The sequence below is a fragment of the Malania oleifera genome, chromosome 1, assembly GCF_029873635.1.
Source record: "Malania oleifera isolate guangnan ecotype guangnan chromosome 1, ASM2987363v1, whole genome shotgun sequence".
In the NCBI taxonomy this organism is placed as follows: domain Eukaryota; kingdom Viridiplantae; phylum Streptophyta; class Magnoliopsida; order Santalales; family Ximeniaceae; genus Malania; species Malania oleifera.
The window spans coordinates 40,793,996-40,814,489 of record NC_080417.1 but is presented as its reverse complement, the minus strand read 5'-3'; the positions used below and the strand labels follow the sequence as shown (position 1 = coordinate 40,814,489).

The 20,494-nt window shown below is 34.5% G+C and overlaps 1 protein-coding gene across 1 annotated transcript in view; it reads left to right on the top strand.

Moving 5' to 3' along the window:
- Positions 1–20,244, top strand: part of LOC131157654 (uncharacterized) — a 31,571-nt gene extending 11,327 nt beyond the window's left edge. Inside the window, exons 2-5 of the mRNA XM_058111970.1 lie at positions 14,594–14,763; positions 18,185–18,248; positions 19,655–19,724; positions 19,830–20,244. Coding sequence (XP_057967953.1) covers positions 14,594–14,763; positions 18,185–18,248; positions 19,655–19,724; positions 19,830–19,950 — 425 coding nt within the window. The 3' untranslated portion in view covers positions 19,951–20,244. The remainder of the gene's footprint in view (positions 1–14,593; positions 14,764–18,184; positions 18,249–19,654; positions 19,725–19,829) is intronic.
- The last annotated feature ends 250 nt before the right edge of the window (positions 20,245–20,494 follow it).

The window sequence follows — 20,494 nt, the reverse complement described above, 5'->3', positions numbered from 1 at the left end:
CAAAATAACCTCAAAGTAATTAAAATACAAAAAAATACGAAATAATTCTAAATTAACTTAACTTCTAAATAACCAGATTTTTCCCCAAACTAATATCCTAGCTACAATATAAACATCTAAAGTTCTCCATTGGTAGTTCTCCATCAAACCCCCCTTGTTAGAGATAACACAACCTTGAGTTCTAAAATGTTGTAATAGCTTTATCTCCATGAGTGGGAACAGAGTCGAAGAAGAAAGAGGAGACGGGAGATGAAAAGAGGCTGTCAGGCAGAACAGAGAAAGAGCAGAAGAAGGGAAGAAGGAAGAAGAAGAGAGGAGGAAGAAAGAAGGAAGAAAGAGAGGAGAGGGAGAGGCTGAGAGAGAGAGGAAGAGAGAAAACAGTATGGAAATTTGGAATTCAAAACTGATAACTGTTCCATACATTACTAATGAAATACTTATGCAACTAACATTACAGTTAAAAAAATATTTACAAAATAGCCCCAAATAAAGAAAATAATTACAAAATAACCCCAAGGTATTTAGAAGTTAAAATACACAAATATAAGCCTACATTAATTAAATTTCTAAACTAACAAAAAATTATAAAAACTAAAATAAAAATCCCACCAGCAATATAAACACAAAGTTTTCTGGTGGTTCTCCAACAATAACTCATTTTAGAAAAATCAGATTTAGGTGCTGTTTGTGGCATTAGAAATTAGTCTCAGTTATGAAATTAGTCTCAGTTATAACCATGCCAAAGTTTCAGTTGTCAGATCCAGATTACAAGTCAGATCAGATGTGTGATTGACACCCAACACCCCAAATAACAACCAAATTTTCTGCATTCTCTAGCTTTAATTGATCCTGCCCTTATTCTCCTTTAATAACCATTGTTAGGCCTTGTTTAGATTATGATTAACAATCTTACAACAATAAATTTGATAGGGAGAAAGAATTTATCCTTCAGAAATCCACAATCCCAAAAATCCTATCGAACTTCCATGACTCCAATCCTTTCAATCCAGAATTGAAAACTGAGAAAGCTTTTCAATAAAACACAGATTTTCTACTAACCTCAGTTCAAAGACACAGAGAGAATTGTAGAATCATGATTTAAGCTTGCTCTCTCTTGCTCTAGGAATGAGAAACGGGTCTTTGGGGTTTTCATAGAAGAAAATAGCATACTGCTATTTTTCTTTTTCTTTTCCTGCTCATCAGGAATAATAATAAACCCTATATATATATATATATATATAATATAATATAAGGATTTTGGGCTCATACACTCTACTTAGCCTATAAGATGAATAATACAATAATAGGGCTAACTGGTCTTTATTGATGTTTCTCCCATTCACAATAAGAGGCCCAGGATGCCAAGTATAAGAAAGAGAAGTATTGGCTCCATCTCCTATTAAACTTCTAAACAGAGGCTGAGTTTTACATCTAGAACCAAACACCCATTTGTCCTTACTTCTTAGGCGGTCTTTGGTTCATAATTGGAATTGGAATCTGAATTTGAATTGGAAATGGAGTGTTAGATTTGCCTTTCATGTTTTGTTTGAAGTAGAATCGGAATTGGAATTTTATTAGTGTTTGGTATATGTGGACATAAAAATTAGAATGAGTGTAATTTATAAATTATGCAAGTATATAGTATAAAAACGTTTTCAATTAAAATTCAAAATAATAATATATAAATATATATAATTATTATATTAAATTGTATAATAATTAGTTTTTATAATAATATCATTATAATCATGCGCTTGATTATACTTTGTGGATAATATTTTATAATAATTTTTGTTATTATAATATTTTATTTTAATTATATTATTAATATTACATTTTATTGTGTATTTTATAATTGTTCTATTTTATTAATATGTAATTTATTAAATTTTAATAGTAATACCAGATATTATATTCTTATAATATAATTATTAGTTAATATAAAATAATAATCATGGAATTATATTTTATCATACAATAGTATTATATATTTCTTTTATATATTATATAATTATTATGGTTTAATAATAGAATTATATTAGGGGTATGCCTAAAATAACTTGGAAAGAGGTAGTGAGGAAGGATTAAATAGCTCTTAATCTGATAGAGGAAAATCTCTTGGTCGGGTGAATTGGTGGCAAAGGATTCATGTAGCCGATCCCAACTAGTGGGACTTAGGCTTCTTGTTGTTGTTGTTGTATATTATATCATTATAAATTAATTTATTCATAATTAATAATAGTAATAATTCATATTTTATTTTATTCTAAGATTATAAATAATAATATAATAAATCAGTAATTATACCACAATTATATCATAGTATTTAATTATTTAATATTATTCCTTTATTTTTGACATGTTATAATATTATTATATTATCCCTATAATAATGAATATTAATATAATATATTTAATGATTTCATAATATCAATATTATTATTTTTTAATTTATGTGACATGTATAATATATTATATAATATTATGAAGATAAGTATGGTTAGGAGGTTTCGCTTAGGAGTTCTACTGAGTCCCAGTATTGTGTTAATCCAGGAGACTAAGCTTGACTTAGTCAACGGGGAGTTTGCTAGAGAGATTTGGGAAGAATGCAGTAAGGTTTGGGTTTATGTACCCTCTTGGGGGTCTGCGAGAGAGATTTGGGAAGAATGCAGTAAGGTTTGGGTTTATGTACCCTCTTGGGGGTCTGCGAGAGTCATACTTGTGTTGTGAGATACTTGTTCTATTATCAGAATGGATAGTGTAGTGAGATTTTTTTCTCTCTGTCCTACTAGAAGTTAGAGACAAGGGTCAATGGTGGGTTTCCTTTGTGTATGGGCCCTTCTAGATCGACTCTTAGGGGTTCTTGGGATGAGTTCTATTTTATCTCCATATTTTGTTCTCATAGGTGAATCATGGTCCTGATTTTAATATGGTGAGGTTCTTGTGGGAGAAGAAGGGGAGGGGGTGGAAAGGTTACTGGCACCATGCAGAAGTTTGATTTGGTTATTAGGGAGAGTGGCTTGAGGGACCTTTTGTTGGGCAATGCTAATTTTTACATGGTCGGTGGGGGGACCTTGGGAGGTGGCTATTAGAATTGACAGGTTCTTGTGTACAAATGAGTGGGAGGGCGTGTTCCCTAATCTCTCTTGTGTTATCTAGGCCCACCTATGATCATTTTTCCCATCTTATTGGAATCAAGGAAAGAGCCTTGGGGTCCCATTCCTTTTAGGTTAAAAAATATGTGGTGGGATCATGGCTCTTTTAGATTTTGGTGAGGGATTCTTGGTCTGAGGTTGTGGAAAGGGGTTGGGGAGGGGTTTAGATTTATAAAGAAGCTGAAGAATTTGAAAGAAAAACCAAAAGAATGGAATAAGGAGGTGTTCGGAGATATTAGGATTAAAAAGACTAGCATTTTAGGTGAATTGGAAGAGATAGATAGAAAGGAAGAAAGCATTATTCTTTCGAGGGCGGAGGAGGCTAGAAGGTGGGGTTTCTTTGAAGTTGGAAGATTTTATTTTCAAGGAAATGAGAAGCTAGAGGCAGAAGATGAATTTTAAATGGGTAAGAGAGGATGATTATAATTCTAGATGTTTTCATAGGATAGTCAATGGAAACTTGAGAAAGAATTTAATTAGGGAGTTGGAGGTGTTCAGGGGGGTGATTGTCTCAGATACTACCTGGATTGCCTCTGAGATCACTGATTTCTATCTTTTTGAAGAGGATGAGAGTAGACCGACGGTGGAAGGGTTGGAGTGGGATCTTTTGTTTGTTGACAAGATGGCATAGTTAGAGAGACCTTCTAAGGAAGAGGGAGTTAGATCTATGGTTTTTGGAATGGAAAGGAATAAAACTGTTGAGGGGTCGTTTGGAACCACTTATATAGAAGTGTGTTTCAGAAAAAGTGCTGAACTAGCAAAATGCTGAAAGTTATGAGTGGTGTTTGGTTATGTTTAAATTAAATGGTATTTAGATACTAACTTTTATTACAGGGTGCTACATGATTATTTTAAATATATTTAAATTAAAAATTAATATTATTGAATTAACAATTTTAGTAATAATTATTTTAAGTGTTTTTAATTGACATTTAAATTTTTTATTAAACAAAATAATATTATATTATTATTTTTAATTAAAAATAATCTTGTTATTAATGTATCTTTATAACATATGACTCATATTTATGATAAAAATAATATTATTAATTGAATTAAAAAAATTAATTATTTAATGTTAATTTAAATTAGTAGATGGTTCTTCTTTGTTCCAAAATTGAATTATATTTTATTAATAACTAATATGTCATAATACATAGTAAAATAATATATGATTATTTTTAATATATTTTAGGTAAAAATATTAATATTCTATAGTTTAATTGATAATTATATTAATTTTTATGATCAAATTTAATTATTTTCTACTGGTTAAAATAATATAATATTATTATTTTTTAACTAACAATAATCATGCTAGTATTGTATATTTATAACGAATAATTATCACATTAATTTTAATTGTTATTTTTAACTAACATTTAAATATTGTTATTAAGTGAGAATAATATAATATATTATTTTTTAATTAACAATAATCTTGTTCTTAATGTATATCAATAACATATGATTATCGTATTAATTTATGCTAAAATAATATTATTCATATAATTAGTATTTAAAATTTTTTAACATTAAATTAAATTAGTAGATGGTTCTTCTTATTCATTCCGAAGTTGAATTATGTTTCATAAATAATTAATATGTTTTAATACATAATAAAATAAAATATTATTATCTTCTAATATATTTTTTAAATTGAAAAATAACTACAAAAATTTCTTTTTTTATAGAACTAACCCCGCCTATGAATAGTACCACCTGTAAGTGGCCAAAAGGTTGTCTTTTAGTACTTCTCAAAATTCACTTAAAAAGTTATCAAAAAAGTGGTTTTGGGAAAGCACTCTTGTTATAATGCAACCAAACACCATTATTATTATTATTATTATTATTATTATTATTATTATTTTGTAAAAGTGCATGTTTTGAGTGATAACTGCTATAAGCACTTCTTTTAAGTGCTTCCAAATGGAGGGGAGTAAGAGTATGAATTCTATCTTCACTACTTCGGTGCCGAAGAAAAGTAGATTGATTAAGATTTTTGATTATACTATTATAGGCTTATTAGTTTAGTATCCAGTGCTTATAAAATAATCACCAAAGTACTAGCTAATAGGTTAAGTGGTGCTTCACAAGACTATTTCCAAGGATTAAAGTGCTTTTTTTTTTTTTTGGGGGGGGGGGGGGGGGGGGGGGGGGGGGGGGGGGGGGGAGGGTGGGGACAAATTGTGGATGCCATTTTGGTTGTGGATGAAGCTGCTGAGGACATTAGGAGGGGGACAAGGGAGGGCTTCATCTTTAAGCTTGATTTTGAAAAGGCTTATGACAGAGTAATTTGGAGCTTTCTAATAAGATTTTTATGGGGCAGGGGTTTGGAGAAATGGCGAACCTAAATCTTGGTTTAGGGCCACAAGGGGGATTAGACAAGGCGATCCTATTTCCCGCTTTTGTCTGTTTTAGTGGCGGATGTTTTGAGTAGGTTGGTTGATAGGGCGGGGGATAGAGGTTTTGTAAAATGTTTGGAAGTGGGGAGGGAGGAGATTACGATCTCAATCCTTCAATTTGTTGACGATACCATATTTTTTCTTGGAGGATCACATGCCTTCTTTTTTGAATGTTTTGGGACTTCATTATATTTTTGAAAGGATTCCAAGGCTTAAGATTAATATGGGAAAGAGTGGTATCGTGGCAATTAATGTGCTTGCAGAGCGTGTTAGAGGGTCATCTTTGGAGATAAGGTGCGTCGAGTTGGAGTGGTCGTTGTCCTATCTAGGGGTTCCTTTGGAGGGTAATCGAACGTCCATTAGCTTTTGGGACATAGTAGTTGAGAAAGTGTCCAAGCGTGTGGATGGGTTGAAGGGAGCTTTCTTTTCCTTGGGAGGTAGGATTACTCTAATCCAGACTTGTCTTTTTGGTATTACATTGTCTTTTCTTTTTATTTTTAGAGTTCCACCGTGTTGTTAGCAAGATCAGGAGAATTATTAGAGATTTTCTTTGGTTAGGAGTAAGGGGTTCTAGGGATCATTTGGTGAGTTGGGAGGTCGTATATGAGTCTAAATAGGAGGGTGATATGGGTTTTGGAAATTTTTTGTCTAAAGACATGACTCGTTAGGTCAAATGGCTTTGGCGGTTCCTTTAGAGGATTTTTATTTGTGGCATAAAGTTATTAAAAGCAAGCTTGGACTTGATGGGAATGGGTAGGATGCCAATTTGGATTTTAGATGTTCTTTGGAAAGTCCTTGGAAAGCTATTTCTCAGATTTACCCTCTCATTATTCCATATACTAAATTTGTGTTGGGTAAGGGGTGTATTATCTGTCTTTGGAAAAGACCTTTGGTTGGGGAATATTGTCTTATCCACCTCTTTTCCTTACCTATTTTGATTGAGCTCAGGACAAAATGATTCCATTTCATCTTTCCTTGTTGATTTGGATGGTCCTTTACCTTCTTGGAATTTCATTTTAGGGGATCCTTGAACAATAGGGAAACCAATGAGTTGTCTTCATTGTTGGTCCTATTGAATAATTGTCAGGTGTCCTCGAAACCTAGTAGCCAATCTTGGTTGTTGGATCCATCAGGGGTCTAGTCTATTCTCGTAATTTTTTTTTTGGTGAATTCTTGGTTAGAACCAACTTTTCCTTCCCACTCTACAAAACTATTTGGAAGGCCAAAATCACTCCCTAAAATCAAAGCTTTTATTTGGTTGGTTGTGCTTTTAGGATAAATTCAAATAACTTGCTGCAAATTAGGATGCCTCTAAAGGCTTTCTATCTAGATATTATGCGTGCTTTGTTTTAACTACTCAGAATCTGCTCCGGATCTTTTGTTTCATTTAGGGGTGAACTTGGTTCATTTCGATTCAGTTATGGGGAAAACCAAAAACCGAACCATATTTTCTATTATGTGGAGAACCAAAATTTTGGCGGTTCGGTTGCGGTTTTTCGGCTTTTAACCGATTTTCTTAATATACAATGATTTTTTTTTTTTAGTACAATGGTTGTTGAGAACCTAGTGGACCTCTTGATTTTTCATAATGTTTCATAATTTTAATTGAATTGGACTTACTATACACTTTAAGAACATACGAATTATGGAAAAATAATTGAGAACATGCTACCTGCTAGTCCTACGGGAAAATTTTAAAAAAGTAATTGATGTAAAAATATGAAAACATATATTCTTTTCTTTTTTTTTTTCCTAGTTATTAGCTTTTTTTGTCGAACACTTTCGGCAAATCATCATAGTTGAAATTACATATCAATTAACCAAAATGTCTCAATCGCATTTTAATAATTAAGTCTCCTCATTTCTAATTGCACAAAACGAGCAAGAAAATTCTTGGGAACTTTAGTAGTTAAAGTCATTCTGCCTCCTAATTGCCCAAAATAAACAAACATTCAAAATAAACAAGAAAATAAGAAATACCCCAATTTAAAAACCAAACAACAGACATTAAAATTGTTCACCCAAAAAAAAAAAAATAAAAAAAAATCAATATTTAGAACTTTGAGAGAATTAAAGTCATCTACATTCTTCAATATTCAAAATTGCGGCTTCAATTCTCCGATATCCATACAAGCATCACTCATTCTTCCTAATAAAATAAAACAGATGAAAGTTATAAGAAAACAAAATTAATTTGATAATCAATGTTCATAAAAGAAATGAATATATAATCTTACCAACAAATCATTAACGGTGTCAATGCTAGAAGAATTTGGGCCAAGTTTATCAAATTCTGAATTGAATTAAAAAGGAAAAAATTAATAAATTAGAGAAAATAAATACAAAACAGTAATTAGAATAAAACAAATAGGAAATGTAAAAAAGATAAACAGTAAGATTATCTTTTACCTTATTCAAGTTTATCAAGTTTCTTAAGGCTTTCTTCATAGTTTATTGGTAGTGATGAATTCCGCAACCAATCTTGAGAAAATATAAGAGCCTCCACAATCTTGAGAGTCAACGATGTCCTGAAAGAATCAAGAACACGACCTCCTGTACTAAATGCAAACTCGGAGGCAACAATAGATATAGGGACAGCCAAAAACGTCACGTGCTACTTGTGAAAAGATAGGAAATTTCGGATTATTTATCTTCCATCATCCTAAAATATCAAATTCATGACTAGCCTCTTCAACGTCCTCAGAAAGATACCTATCAAGATCATTCTTGCCTTCCCCACCTTCTTTTTCTGACCTATGCCTCTTGAATTTATCCACCATAAGCATCCTTATCTTCATTGATGGTTGCTCAATATTTTACCACACCACTAGAAGAACTAGAGCCAATTTTAGAAGTTTTACCATCAGATCCATTGCCTACCCCCATTTTTGTACTCATCAAAATAGCAAAAATAACATCTTTCACTTTTTTACTCAAAATTGAAGATGTAGGAGGAGAAAACAATTGAGAAAGGCCCCACTCCACATACTCCAACTTATATTGAGGATCAAGAATGGTGGCAACAAACACCATGATGTTCAGTTTTTGGATTCCCCTAATAATCATCATATATATGTTTCATTTTGAATGCCATTTCACTTAATTCAAAATCATCAATATTGCACCAATCTTTCAAGAAAGCATTAACCATGAAAATCTGATTGAAAAAGGTATTAGAAGTCACATAATTAGAACTAGAAACAAGCAAAGTGATTCATAGAAATATTCTAAGAATTGCACCATCCTCGTCGCAGTATCCCAATCATTTTCCATTGGCTTTCCTTTTCCACTATCTTTCGAAAGATCAAGCGCAAAGTCCTGATCTTTTTCATCAAATCTATCAAAAAATTTTTGAAATTTTTTAGCAGTACCCAACATCATGTATGTCGAATTCCGTCTAGCAGGCACATCCAAACACAAAAGTTTTTTACAATTAACCTTCTCCTCATCTGCACACACTTTAAATTATGCAGTTCTACTTGGTGATTGCCTAATATATTTCACTGCTTGCCTAATTCGAAGTACCTAACCTCCCACAAGTTTCAATCCATCTTGCACAACTAATTTGATGATATGTGCAACACACCTCGTGTCCAAGAACTCGCCATTGGGCACACTCCCCTTCCAATTGTTTGCCCTCTTTAAGTAACTAATGGTTGTACTATTATAGCAAGCATTGTCCACATTAATGGTAAAAAATTTATCTATTCCCCAATCTAACAAAGCTTTCTCAATAGCAAAACCCAACACTTCCCCTTGGTGATTAGGAACCGGACCAATTTTTTTTGTAACCTCCATTCATTGTCAACAAAATGCACAGTCAAACACATGTAACTAACATCTGTAAAGAAGTCCAAGTGTCTGTTGTGAAGCAAACTCGTTGACAATTATGTCCAAAAAATTTTCTTAGTATATTATTTTTTATCTCTCTCTCTCTCTCTCTCTCTCTTCCCCATATAAAAGAAGACGATCCCTAGACACTGTTGCTCATGATGGAACCTTAAATCTAGGTTCCATGAGGTTACAAAAATATTTAAACTGCCCCTCCACAAATCTAAAAGTTAGTTCATTCACTATCACCATATATGCCATGGCCTTTCCAAGAACATCTGCATCATATTTTTGGCATGGTAATTGTTTTTCCCCCCATTTTTGTTTCTAGTTTGAAGTTAATTTGATTGATTACGATTATGGGGTCTCCTATAGGGATACTTGGCACATGTATTCAAGTGATTCCACAAAACTCTTGTTCCATTTCTTCTTGAATCAGCACAAAATGCTTTCGGACAATATTTACATTTAGCTTTTACCTCTTGAGTATCATCAACACACAATCTAATAAAATGGTCCCATACCTCTGATCTTGATTTAAACTTTCTCTTATCACCCAACTTTGTTTCTGAAGTAGCAAGATTATCTCCACATTCTGCATTTGTGTTTGGGCTTGGACTTGGGTTTGGGCTCGAACAAGGAGTTGTATTGACACTTGCGTTGTCTCCACTTTCAGACAGCTATAAAAGTCATGTATAATTGCTAATTCGTTAGATTTGAACATAAACTAGAATTGGAACACTTCATTAAAATTTATGGTCAATCAAAAACTACACTCTCTGCACATTGAGAATTAATCTATTTTCTACCATCCCTTCTAAAACATCAAACTTGAAGCCTTCATACTGGGGAACATAATTCATTTATAATAAAAAAAAAGAGTCAAATTTTGACATGGCTTGACAGAAAGTATCTTGAAGCTCATAAAAAATCTTTGATATTCAATTCCCAGAATAAATTAACATAATTAGACTGTACTGCTCATCTACCTCCAGCAATGGCATCATTTACCCAGATTTTGATGGCTTGGCTTCTTTTTACTAAATTATGTCGCCTTTACTGCATCACTGCAAATTTTGGAAGCTAGTGTTTTTTGAGAAATCTTCATTTTCCCTGTGCCTTTCATTTTCCATGAAAAGCATATATTGCAACCATGATTTGTACCATGCATATACAACACATGCACAGGCACACACTAGACCAGCATAATCTGTCACAATATGTGCAAGGGACCATTTTAATAATGCTTCTGTGCAGGATGAAATCTAGCAAATAAAATTATAGATCCAGCATGTATGATGCCTTTTTGGTAACTTGATGAAATATTTAGAGAGTTCAAATCATATCTTCAAATGAAAAGCAAGAAGTGGATTGTGTGAAGACAAACAAACCGACACAGCCCTAAGCTTGGTGATGATGAATATCAGTGTTTTAAAAGGCAAAGGCGTAAGGCGAGGCTTAAGCCTCAAGGTGTTGAGGCGTAAGCATTTTGGGACTGTATTCTTTTTTATAAAATAATTAATAAATAATATCAATTTATATATAGTAAAAAAATGAGAAAAAAATTAGAGTAATGGAGAAAAAAAATAAAATATAATTTTTAAATATCATATAAGCCAATTTTACATTATGAACACAAATAACACATGTTAAAATATAAGCATGGGCCACATTACTAAAAGAAGAGAAAAACCAAATTAAAGCATCCTCCACTAATTTCAATATAAAACTAAATGACCAAAGTTTAGAGGCAGATCAAATTGGAAGGGATCCATGACTCATCGGAGAGAGATGAGAAGCTTGGAGGAATCGTCAGAGAGGGAGAAGGAGCTAGAGGAAAGCTAGGAAGCTTTGTCGAGTCGTTGGAGAGGGACAAGGAGCTGGAGGAAAGCTAAGAAAGCTTTGTCGAGTCGTTGGTGAGGGAGAAGGAGCTGGAGGAAAGCTACGGACGCTTCTTCGACTTGTCGGAGAGGGAGAAGGAGCTGGAGGAAAGCTATAGAAGCTTCGTTGAGTCGTCGAAAAGGGAGAAGGAGCTAGAGGAATCGTGGGAGACCTACGGAAGTTTCGTTGAGAGAGGGAGGAAAGAAGCTTCGTTGAGGGGTTTTGACGCTCCAGAAATGCGTACGCATTCCCAATTGAGGCGTGAAATGTGTGTTTTTCTTCTTGAGACATACACCTTTTCCCCTGATGCATACGCATTTTAGGCTTTACGCCTTTCCCGTTACGCCTTAGGGCGTTTTATGCTGAAAACGCATCAAGATGCACCTCAAGAATGCCTTTTCAAACACTGATGAATATAAAGATAAGTAAACGGAGGAATGAAGCTTATTCACAAGTTTTGAGAAAACACACACCATTGCCTTGTGGGCATGTCATTGCCCTCATTTTGTAGCTTAACTGGGAACAGTTGAAAGGGGAGTGACAAAGGGTGTGAGGCTACCCCAATTGGAGCAAATGGTTTTATTCAATGTTTTTCTAGAAACCCAGACTGCAGTTTAGTTTACTGAGAAATATAATGAAGAAAATTAAAACATGTTAAGAAGTGATCTACATGAGCTTATAAGGCTAAAGAAAATATATATGTATGTGTGTGTGTGTGTGTGTGTAGATGAAAATTTATTGTAGGAGATCCCTTGGTCCTGTAATTCATGGAAATGTATGTGTGTGTGGGTGCGCGTGCGGGCGTGTGTTATGTATTTGTCTAGTTGAAAGAGTACAAGTGATCTTATTCAGTGATCACTTTTGAGAAATACTGACCTCTAACCAACTGGTGTATTATTTATTGCCCTTAGTTGTCTATGGTTTCAAAAATTATGTGGATTTGTTTCCTCTAGCACCACACATGTCAATTTTAATGCAAAATATTTTCTGTGTAGGTTTATTTAGAATTTGAATTATTAAAGTTTAAACTAATTAAGAGTCCAACTTGGTCGCTTGAACAGATTGTTAGTGATTTGAACCTGTGATCTTCAAGTTTGAATGTAACATCTTTACTATTTCAACCATAGCCTTCAAGTTTAAATGTAAGGCCCCTACCATTACTTCAAAAGAAAATGACTAATTTATCGAAACATTTGAAGACTAAATCGATATTCAGCCAGCAGCTTCACCCAACAAAGCAGACTTGTAATGGATTTTAAAATAACAGCTTTAATCTGAGTCCTCAATGACATTTGAGTCCTCAACAACAGCTGTCAACTTTCAAGATTATACTTTAAATTTTATTCAAAGGAAAGGGGGAAAGAAATAGTAAATAATAGGAAGACTTGCTTTCACGGAGCATGTGTAATGTGTTTGATGAATATTCTGAATAAGAAAAAGTCAAAGCCTAGTCAGTGTTCTTAGCTAGCATGGCTTATCCATAGCAAAAACTGATCTACTGGAGAACTTTATCAAGTTCCCTCTCTTTCATCTCTTCATTTGTAATGATGAAGCTCCATTTTCCAAAAGACTCCGGATCAATTCATCGAAGAGCTCAAATCGATCAAACCAAAAACAAAAACAGGAAGATCCAAGCAATGGAACTCCAAAGATGAGCATTGAGCAGCAAACCTTGAGGCAGCTAGGCGACCTTGAGGGCTGATGGCGCCATGATGGTCCTGCTGCACTGTGACAGGTCTGGACTTACAGGTGGCGATGAAGGGATGCGGCGGCGCGGCGCGGAGCTGCTATGCTCGTGACTCGCATGATGCTCGCGACTCGCGTGATACTCGCGACTCGCATGATGCTCGCAACTTGCAACCTGCATTGATGACTTGATGTGGCAGGCAGCAGCGGTGGGTCTGTACAGTGGACGCCACTTGCACAGTGTGACTCGCACTGTGATGTGAGATTTGAGAAAGTGAGAAACCTTAGTCCCTAACTCCCTTAGGCCTTCAGATGAATCAGATATGAGAAGTGAGAAGTGAGAAGTGAGAAATGAGTTTTGGAAATTTATATTGGTTCAGATTCCATTGTTTCACCCCCTACTAAAGCTGGGACATGGACCAATAATATTCTAACACATTTATTTCATTAATTGATGTATATAATTTATATTTAAGTCGGTTTTTCGGTTCAGTTATATCCTAAAACTGAAACTGAAACTGAAACTGAAATTTTTTGAAATTAAAAATCAAAATCGAAACCGAATACCAAAAAACCTAACTACTTGTGATTTTGGTGTGATCTTGGTGCGTTTTTGGTTTTTTGGTAAATTTTGCACACCCCTAGTTGCATTGTAATTTTCATTGGAAGGTTTGGAACAAGTTATTTAGTTATTTTGGAGAAAGTTAAGTTTGTCCAGGGATAGTGGAGGAGTTTTTGTTGGGTTTAGTAGGAAGAAGGAAGGAGAAGAGCTATGGATTAGTGCTTTATTTGCAGTATTTTGGGGGTTGTGGAAGGAACGAAACTCACGTATATTTTTCGAGGAAGAAATTAGCATTTTTGTTGGTGTGGGAGAAGATTCATTTTTTGGCTTCTCTGTGGTGCATGGGTAATGGTAATTTCAAGGGGATATGCTTCTCAGATATTCAGCAGGATTGGCACTCTGTTGACTTCTTTGGCTGTGCTGATTTCCTTGGGCTGTTTTTTACACTTCTTGGTTTTCTTATTTTTTTTTTCCTAGGGTTTCCTAGACTTTGTTTAGGAGATGTCTCTTCTCCTGATTGTACATTCTTATTCTTTCTAATGATTTTCTTTTGCTATAAAAAATATATATTTTATATATAAAAATTATTATATTACAATATGTATGCATTATGGTGAGTAAGGCAATGTATATTGTGTTTTCAGGAATTGGAATTGGAATTGGAATTTGATTATTGGCTAAGAGGCAGGAATAAAAAATGGGCTAAAAGGGGAATCTCATTCTTGGATGGAATAGGAATCGGAATGAGATTACTGCAAACCAAACACTAGGAATCGGAATTAACAGTTGTGATTCGGATTCCTAGAGTTGATTCCCAATTACAAATGGTACCTAAGTTCATTTGCTCATAGATCATCATTTCTTTTAAGAACCAAGCAGTCTTCAGTCTAAGTCCATGAAAAGCAGGAAATTTTGCATCTCTTGCATGTAATTTGAGAAGATGCATTTTCTAATGTAACAGGCCTGATGTAACTCATATTCTTGGGACATGGTCATTTAGTATAAGTATTAATTTTACTTTTGAAATTTATGTTCTTACACATGATTGATTCTTTTTTCTGTTTGATTACTAGTACCTAGGTATGTTGTTGGAGAATCGGAAATAGAAGCTTCCAAAGAGGGTCGGAGTCTTACAGATTTCAAGTATGCATGTGTCGGTTACTCAGTGTACAAGGATGGAAAAGATCCATCAGCAAATATGCAAGAGACACAAGCAGAATTGCCAGTCTGTGTTGGCATTGAGGTTATTATCTTATTTATTTATTTATTTATTTTTATTATTGTTGGGGTGGGGAGTGAGGAAGAAGGATATTTGTTAATGGAAGAATTTCCTTTTTCATTATTGAATTTTATTTGCTGCTATAATGGAAGAGCGTAGTATGCTTAATGTGTGAGGAATATTATGATCATGATTGATTATCAAAAACATTCATTTAAAATTGAATCATGATTTTGATCATGAAAAGCATTCATTTAATGTATAATTGATTTTTCAATATAATTCCATATCATACATACTTAGTCAAAACGCTTTTCAGAAAGTGGTGCCGCACTCATACATGCAGCAATGTAAACTGTCCCTGTAGATTGACAGAGATGCCATTTGTGGGATAAGAGGTTTGAAAATTTGAACAAATCTAATATTATTTCTCAAATTACTTTTATGAGCAAATATAAATAGCAGGTGGAAAATTATGTTTTGGTTCAATTTGGGAAGGCAAAAAGAGTACAAGTACAATCTGTAAATAATTGTTGGTTTAATAAAATTAAAATATTTGGATAGGTAAATGTGTGCACATGCACAACATCCCTAAGTGGACTCACAAACTCTATTTTATTGTCAGTTCTATGAAGCATTGTGATGCAGCACAATAAGCTGGACCCAATAGAATTCAATCTAAAAAATTATTGAGTCCTTGAATGAATAAATTTAGGAGTAATTAATTAGAATTATGTTTTTGTGGGGGGTTTTTTTTTCCGAATTTATGTGTCTCAAGTTTTTTTTTTTTTGATAAATTTAATTACTAAGGGTTTCATTTGCAATTTTATTTATTTTACTTTTCTTATATATAATAGTAGGTTGTATTGTTTTAGGTAGTTAATATTCCTCTCTTCTTCCTTTTTCTTCCTCTCTCTCTTCCTTTCTTCCCTCTTGATGCTATGTCATTTGGTGTTGGGGCCCAGTTCAATCTCTCTTTCATCCACTTTTGACCCACTTGTTTTCTCCTTTAATCTTTTGTTTCTCTTCTTTCCTTCGTGTTAATCTCCGATATTCTTCCTTCCATAACCAAAACTAGAGCAGGGTCAAATTATTAAACCACCCTCTCCCTCCCTCCTCCTCCCCTCCCTGCCCCCCACTGGAAAAAAATCAGTTGAAACTATTGTTGCAGTTCCTTTAGTTCAACTAAAATCAGTCATCCTCTCACTGCTGTAAATTTTGGGTCCAAAAAAGTTCCAAATTTTCAAACTCTGATCTTTCACCCATTTCTCTCTGTCCTCAAATTTCAGTCTCCGCAAATTGTCAAATAAAGAAAAGAAAAAAAAAAGCTTGTTGCAGTTCTTTTTTGTTGCTCATCTTCTCAAACCAGTTGCACAAAATCTGCTGTGACCTCATGATTAGAGATTGCTGATTGGCCAGAATCTGAAGTGCCACTGGCTGGCTGACGCACCACCACATGCTGCCATATACTCCACCTGCGGCTGCTCTTCTTGGTTGGTCATTTTGATGGAGTTCTCTAGACATGCCACTGACACCATCAAACTCCCCATCCTCTGATCTCCCATAATACCAAAAATTATTGCCAGAAGTCCCTGGAAAATAATGTACAGGTTGTCACACATGCTGCTGCTTGTGGTCTTGTGAAGCAGGTTCAATTCCCACCCAACCCCACACCCCCCCCCCCCCTTCCCAAAATCTTTTTCTGCCACCTATATACTGTAACAGACATGGCTTCACTTTTGAACAGTGCCTGATTTTTTTTTTTTCAACCCAATTTTGTTTATTTATTTTTGAAAATGACCTGAGAGAAAAGTCCATCTCTCATCTCCTTAACATTTTATTCAGGTAGGGCTATTTTGTGCTCTTATAATAGAACCCCTACTCAGCCACACACCGACACCCAAAAGAAGAAGCCTCAGGCCTCTTTCATTTAAAAAACCATGCTCCACTATTTTTAATATCAAATGACCCAGCCTCTCTTTTTCGCGTTTTGTATGGAGTCCACAATTTACCTAAGCTGCCACAAGTGCCTTCTTCAGCCACATCATCAAAGTTCAAACACATAAGCGCTGACCTGCCAGTAAACTGCCATGACTTGGTTGCTGATTCGAACCAGGTTCCCTTTGCATATTGTTATTTAAAAAGTAGACATGCTGACAAATTATTGGAAAAGGAGAATGCCTTTTGTCATCCTTTGGGCACAATTTCAAGCTTTGTCACACTTCAGTTTGGAGAAAATGTTTATAAAATCATTATTTGATGGAAGATGCCCTGTAAATGCGGTTTCTAGAAATGGTGTATATCGTTTGCTGCTTGATCCTGAACCCCATACTCAGCTTATAACACGAGTTTACATCTCTGTGAAGAGTGTTCAGTTCCTCCCCAAATGGGTGACTATTTTGATAATACTTTGATGTGATATCATACCCATGGATATTGGCCATCTGCTCTTTTTTCTCCATGGTTGGATGATTTGGTTGTGACTCAAGGGCATGAAAACTCTTTCTATAGTAATTAATAAGAAGATTATTTTGAAACCTGCTCAACCAACCAACCACAATTTGGATCATGTCAAAGTAACTCAACAAGAAGACATTATAAGCAAGGGCATGCATGTGCTCGAAGCCTTGAAGACATCTAAAGTCCTCAAAACATTAGTATTGTTGAGCTTGTCATTCATGATGTCTTTATTGATGCCAATCCTCAATTAATTCCTTTTCTTTCTTTGGGTCTACAAAAGGAACAAGGTTTCTTGCGTCACTCAATCGCTAGCCTTCGAAGAATCAAAGTTCATTTCTTCTTGTTTTTGATCCTCCATTTCGAAATTGAAGGCTGATTCCCATCCCCACCCCCCTTGTTTGGGGGAGATTTGATGCAGAATAAGAAGCCCGACCACGAACCCTTGTTGGAGGATGGTTCTAGAACTGAGTTAAGAAATTAATGGTCATCAGCCCAATAAATTTAAGGGTACTTAATTAAGATTATGTTTATGTAGGTGTTTATTTTTTTCTTCTTTTTCTTTCTTTTAAAATTTATGTATTTTATGATTTTTTAATTTAATTAGTAACAGGAGCTTTGTGCATCGGGCTCCCCCCCCCCCCCCCCCTTTTTTAAAGTTTTCCTGTAAATATTTTTATAGGTGGTTAATGTGATTTTGAATTGAGAAGCTGACTCGTCTTTTCCTCGTGTATTTCTTTCATTCCTCCTCATTTCTTCCCTCTTGATGCTATATCATATTATGGACATGAACTAATTTTATTTTTGGAAGTTACAAATTCTGGGTGATGTGGGAGTGTGGGATCTTTAAATTCTTGCTTTTGTGCTTAGAATTTGACTTTGGCCAATAAGATGTGATCTTTCCATGCACGTTAAGTGTTTGGTTTCTTCTGGGGCTCTAATCATTCAAAAATGTAATCTTTCTAGCATCGTCTTACCTTTGCTGCAGCTTTTAGTTGACAAAAGAGTTGCTAGTGCAGACCATGCTTCTGCTCATGTCCATAACAGAGAAGGTAAGAGATCAATTTATATTCAGCGTTAGAAGTAGTTTTTTTTTTCCTTATAATTCTTATTTTTTATTACATGTTAAATCTCAACTCTAGGTAATTTATAGCCTGATTTCTCATTGTCATATATGCGTAGCCTGTAGATCATGCTGAGAATTTGGGTGCCTTTTGATATTTGTGCTTAACCCATTTTCCTGGAATCTAAGTTTTCTTTTTTTTGATAAATCAGGACCTAAGCTTTTGATTTTCTTAAGCAATTGTCCGCCATCGTTAAAAGTGTGGCTGAGGCACACTTGGGTGCAGGCACAAGGCTTGTGTATCGGCAGCAGGGGCACTTGACCCCTTGGATTCACATTTACATTGTCTAATGCTTACTATTAGACTTAAAATTTTTTATTAATGCCCCTGATATTTTGAAATTAGTGTTATATTCCATGCATTTCGAAAACAGTATGATAGAGGTCAGCCCCTGCATTTCAAAACTAGTATGATAGAGGTTGTCACTCCCAAGAAAAGTTCTTAAGGCTTGATAAAATTTGGTCTAGCATGCCTTTTTCCTCCATCGACAAGTTCTGGACTACATCAACCCAATCTTTGGACTTCTGACGACCTTATAATACTGCTCATTTTAATTTGATCCAAACAATTTCAAATGCTTAAAAATCATAAAATTAAGATAAATGAAACAAAAGAATATCTTTTCAAGCCAAGAAAACATGTAATGAAATTCTAAATCAATAACATAATCAATGAACACATCAATGTTTGAAAGGCACAACAAAGGCTCGTCTCGAGATGAAGCTTGCCTAAAATGCCTGTGGCAGTCTAAAAAATTACCAAACTCTTCAAAGGCAAACACACAATGCACTAAGGGTGACGTATTAGTGCAAAATGTAGGTTGTTTGGGCTTTTTGTTTGAGGCTTCCCATTTGGAATTTGTGAATTTAAAGTCAAAGTTTGTTAGTAAACTAAGCTTGGCAAAAGCTAGTCAGATGTATATATGAAAGATTAAGAGATGCACTAATATAATTGAATCTCCAAAATCTTGGACTTTAACCTTTCCAGACAATTGGGAGTTGCATCCTGGATCATGAACATAGTTTGAACCTTAGTTCTTCATGCTTTCAACTATAGTATGCGGTAACAAAGAATTCAACCACCGATAATAATTTTAATCCCTGATGTTATTTATTTATTTATTTTTGGAGCAACTCGTGATGCTGAATTAAAACCGTAGAGAGTGCAAGTTCTTTATGATTGAAATGATAATTGAAGTTAGTGGCACTTTGAGGCCATATGCTATGAGGAACATATTTGTATGCTTCCCAATTAAATTGGTGCCTTGACTTCTTTCTGTGCATGTTTTCCTCATTATTGTCCAACTGATTTATGGTACTTTTGGTTTTTGGAAGATGGTCATGGATATCCTCAGACGAGAACACATAAACCAGTACATTCGGGAGGGAATGAGTTCCTGACCAGGCAAGCCAACAACATGCTTCCTCCTTGGATATGATTGTTGACACCTTATTTTCCAGAACTTCGTACAGATGAGGTTAAAATTTTGTATTTTGTGCGATACTGCAGGTTTACAAGGAATGCAAACCTGGTTGCGTCAGGGGTGGCCCGGAACATGCGTAGAGTTGGCAACTACATAAAAGAAAATGTTGACGACATTCTTTATCCATACCGAAGGCGACCAAAGTAAGACTGCAGATACTGATGTAATTTTTTTTTGCCCTTTCCAATTTTCTTGCCTTTCTTAAAAGGAGGCAGTGGGAACTAGCTTCCTATCCACCTTCCAATGCTCTTTCGTTTATTCTTCTATTAAGCCCCTCTTTTTTTATTTGAGCAATAAGTATAGGTCTATTAAAGAAGTTTTTGGGGTTTTATGTCTTTTATTCAGTTATGTGCATTATTTGCTGGTCGACATCTGTTGTATTTATACTCTTCTGTTATCATTCTAAATTGAATGCATGTTTTTCCCCTTTTTGGGGTGAAATATGGTACACCTGTGATTGCCAGATTTCCTTTCTTATTTTATGTACCGTGAATGCTGTAAGGTGGTGTTCGGTAATTGAAAATTAATTCTAGGAATCAGAATCCAAATGGTTGATTCCTATTTTATGCAGATTTCTCCTTTGACCTACATTTTATTTTATATTCTGATTTTTGAAAACACAATATTTATTATCATAGCCTTACATAAATTTAAAATATTATAATATATTTTGACAAAACCCTAGCTTCCC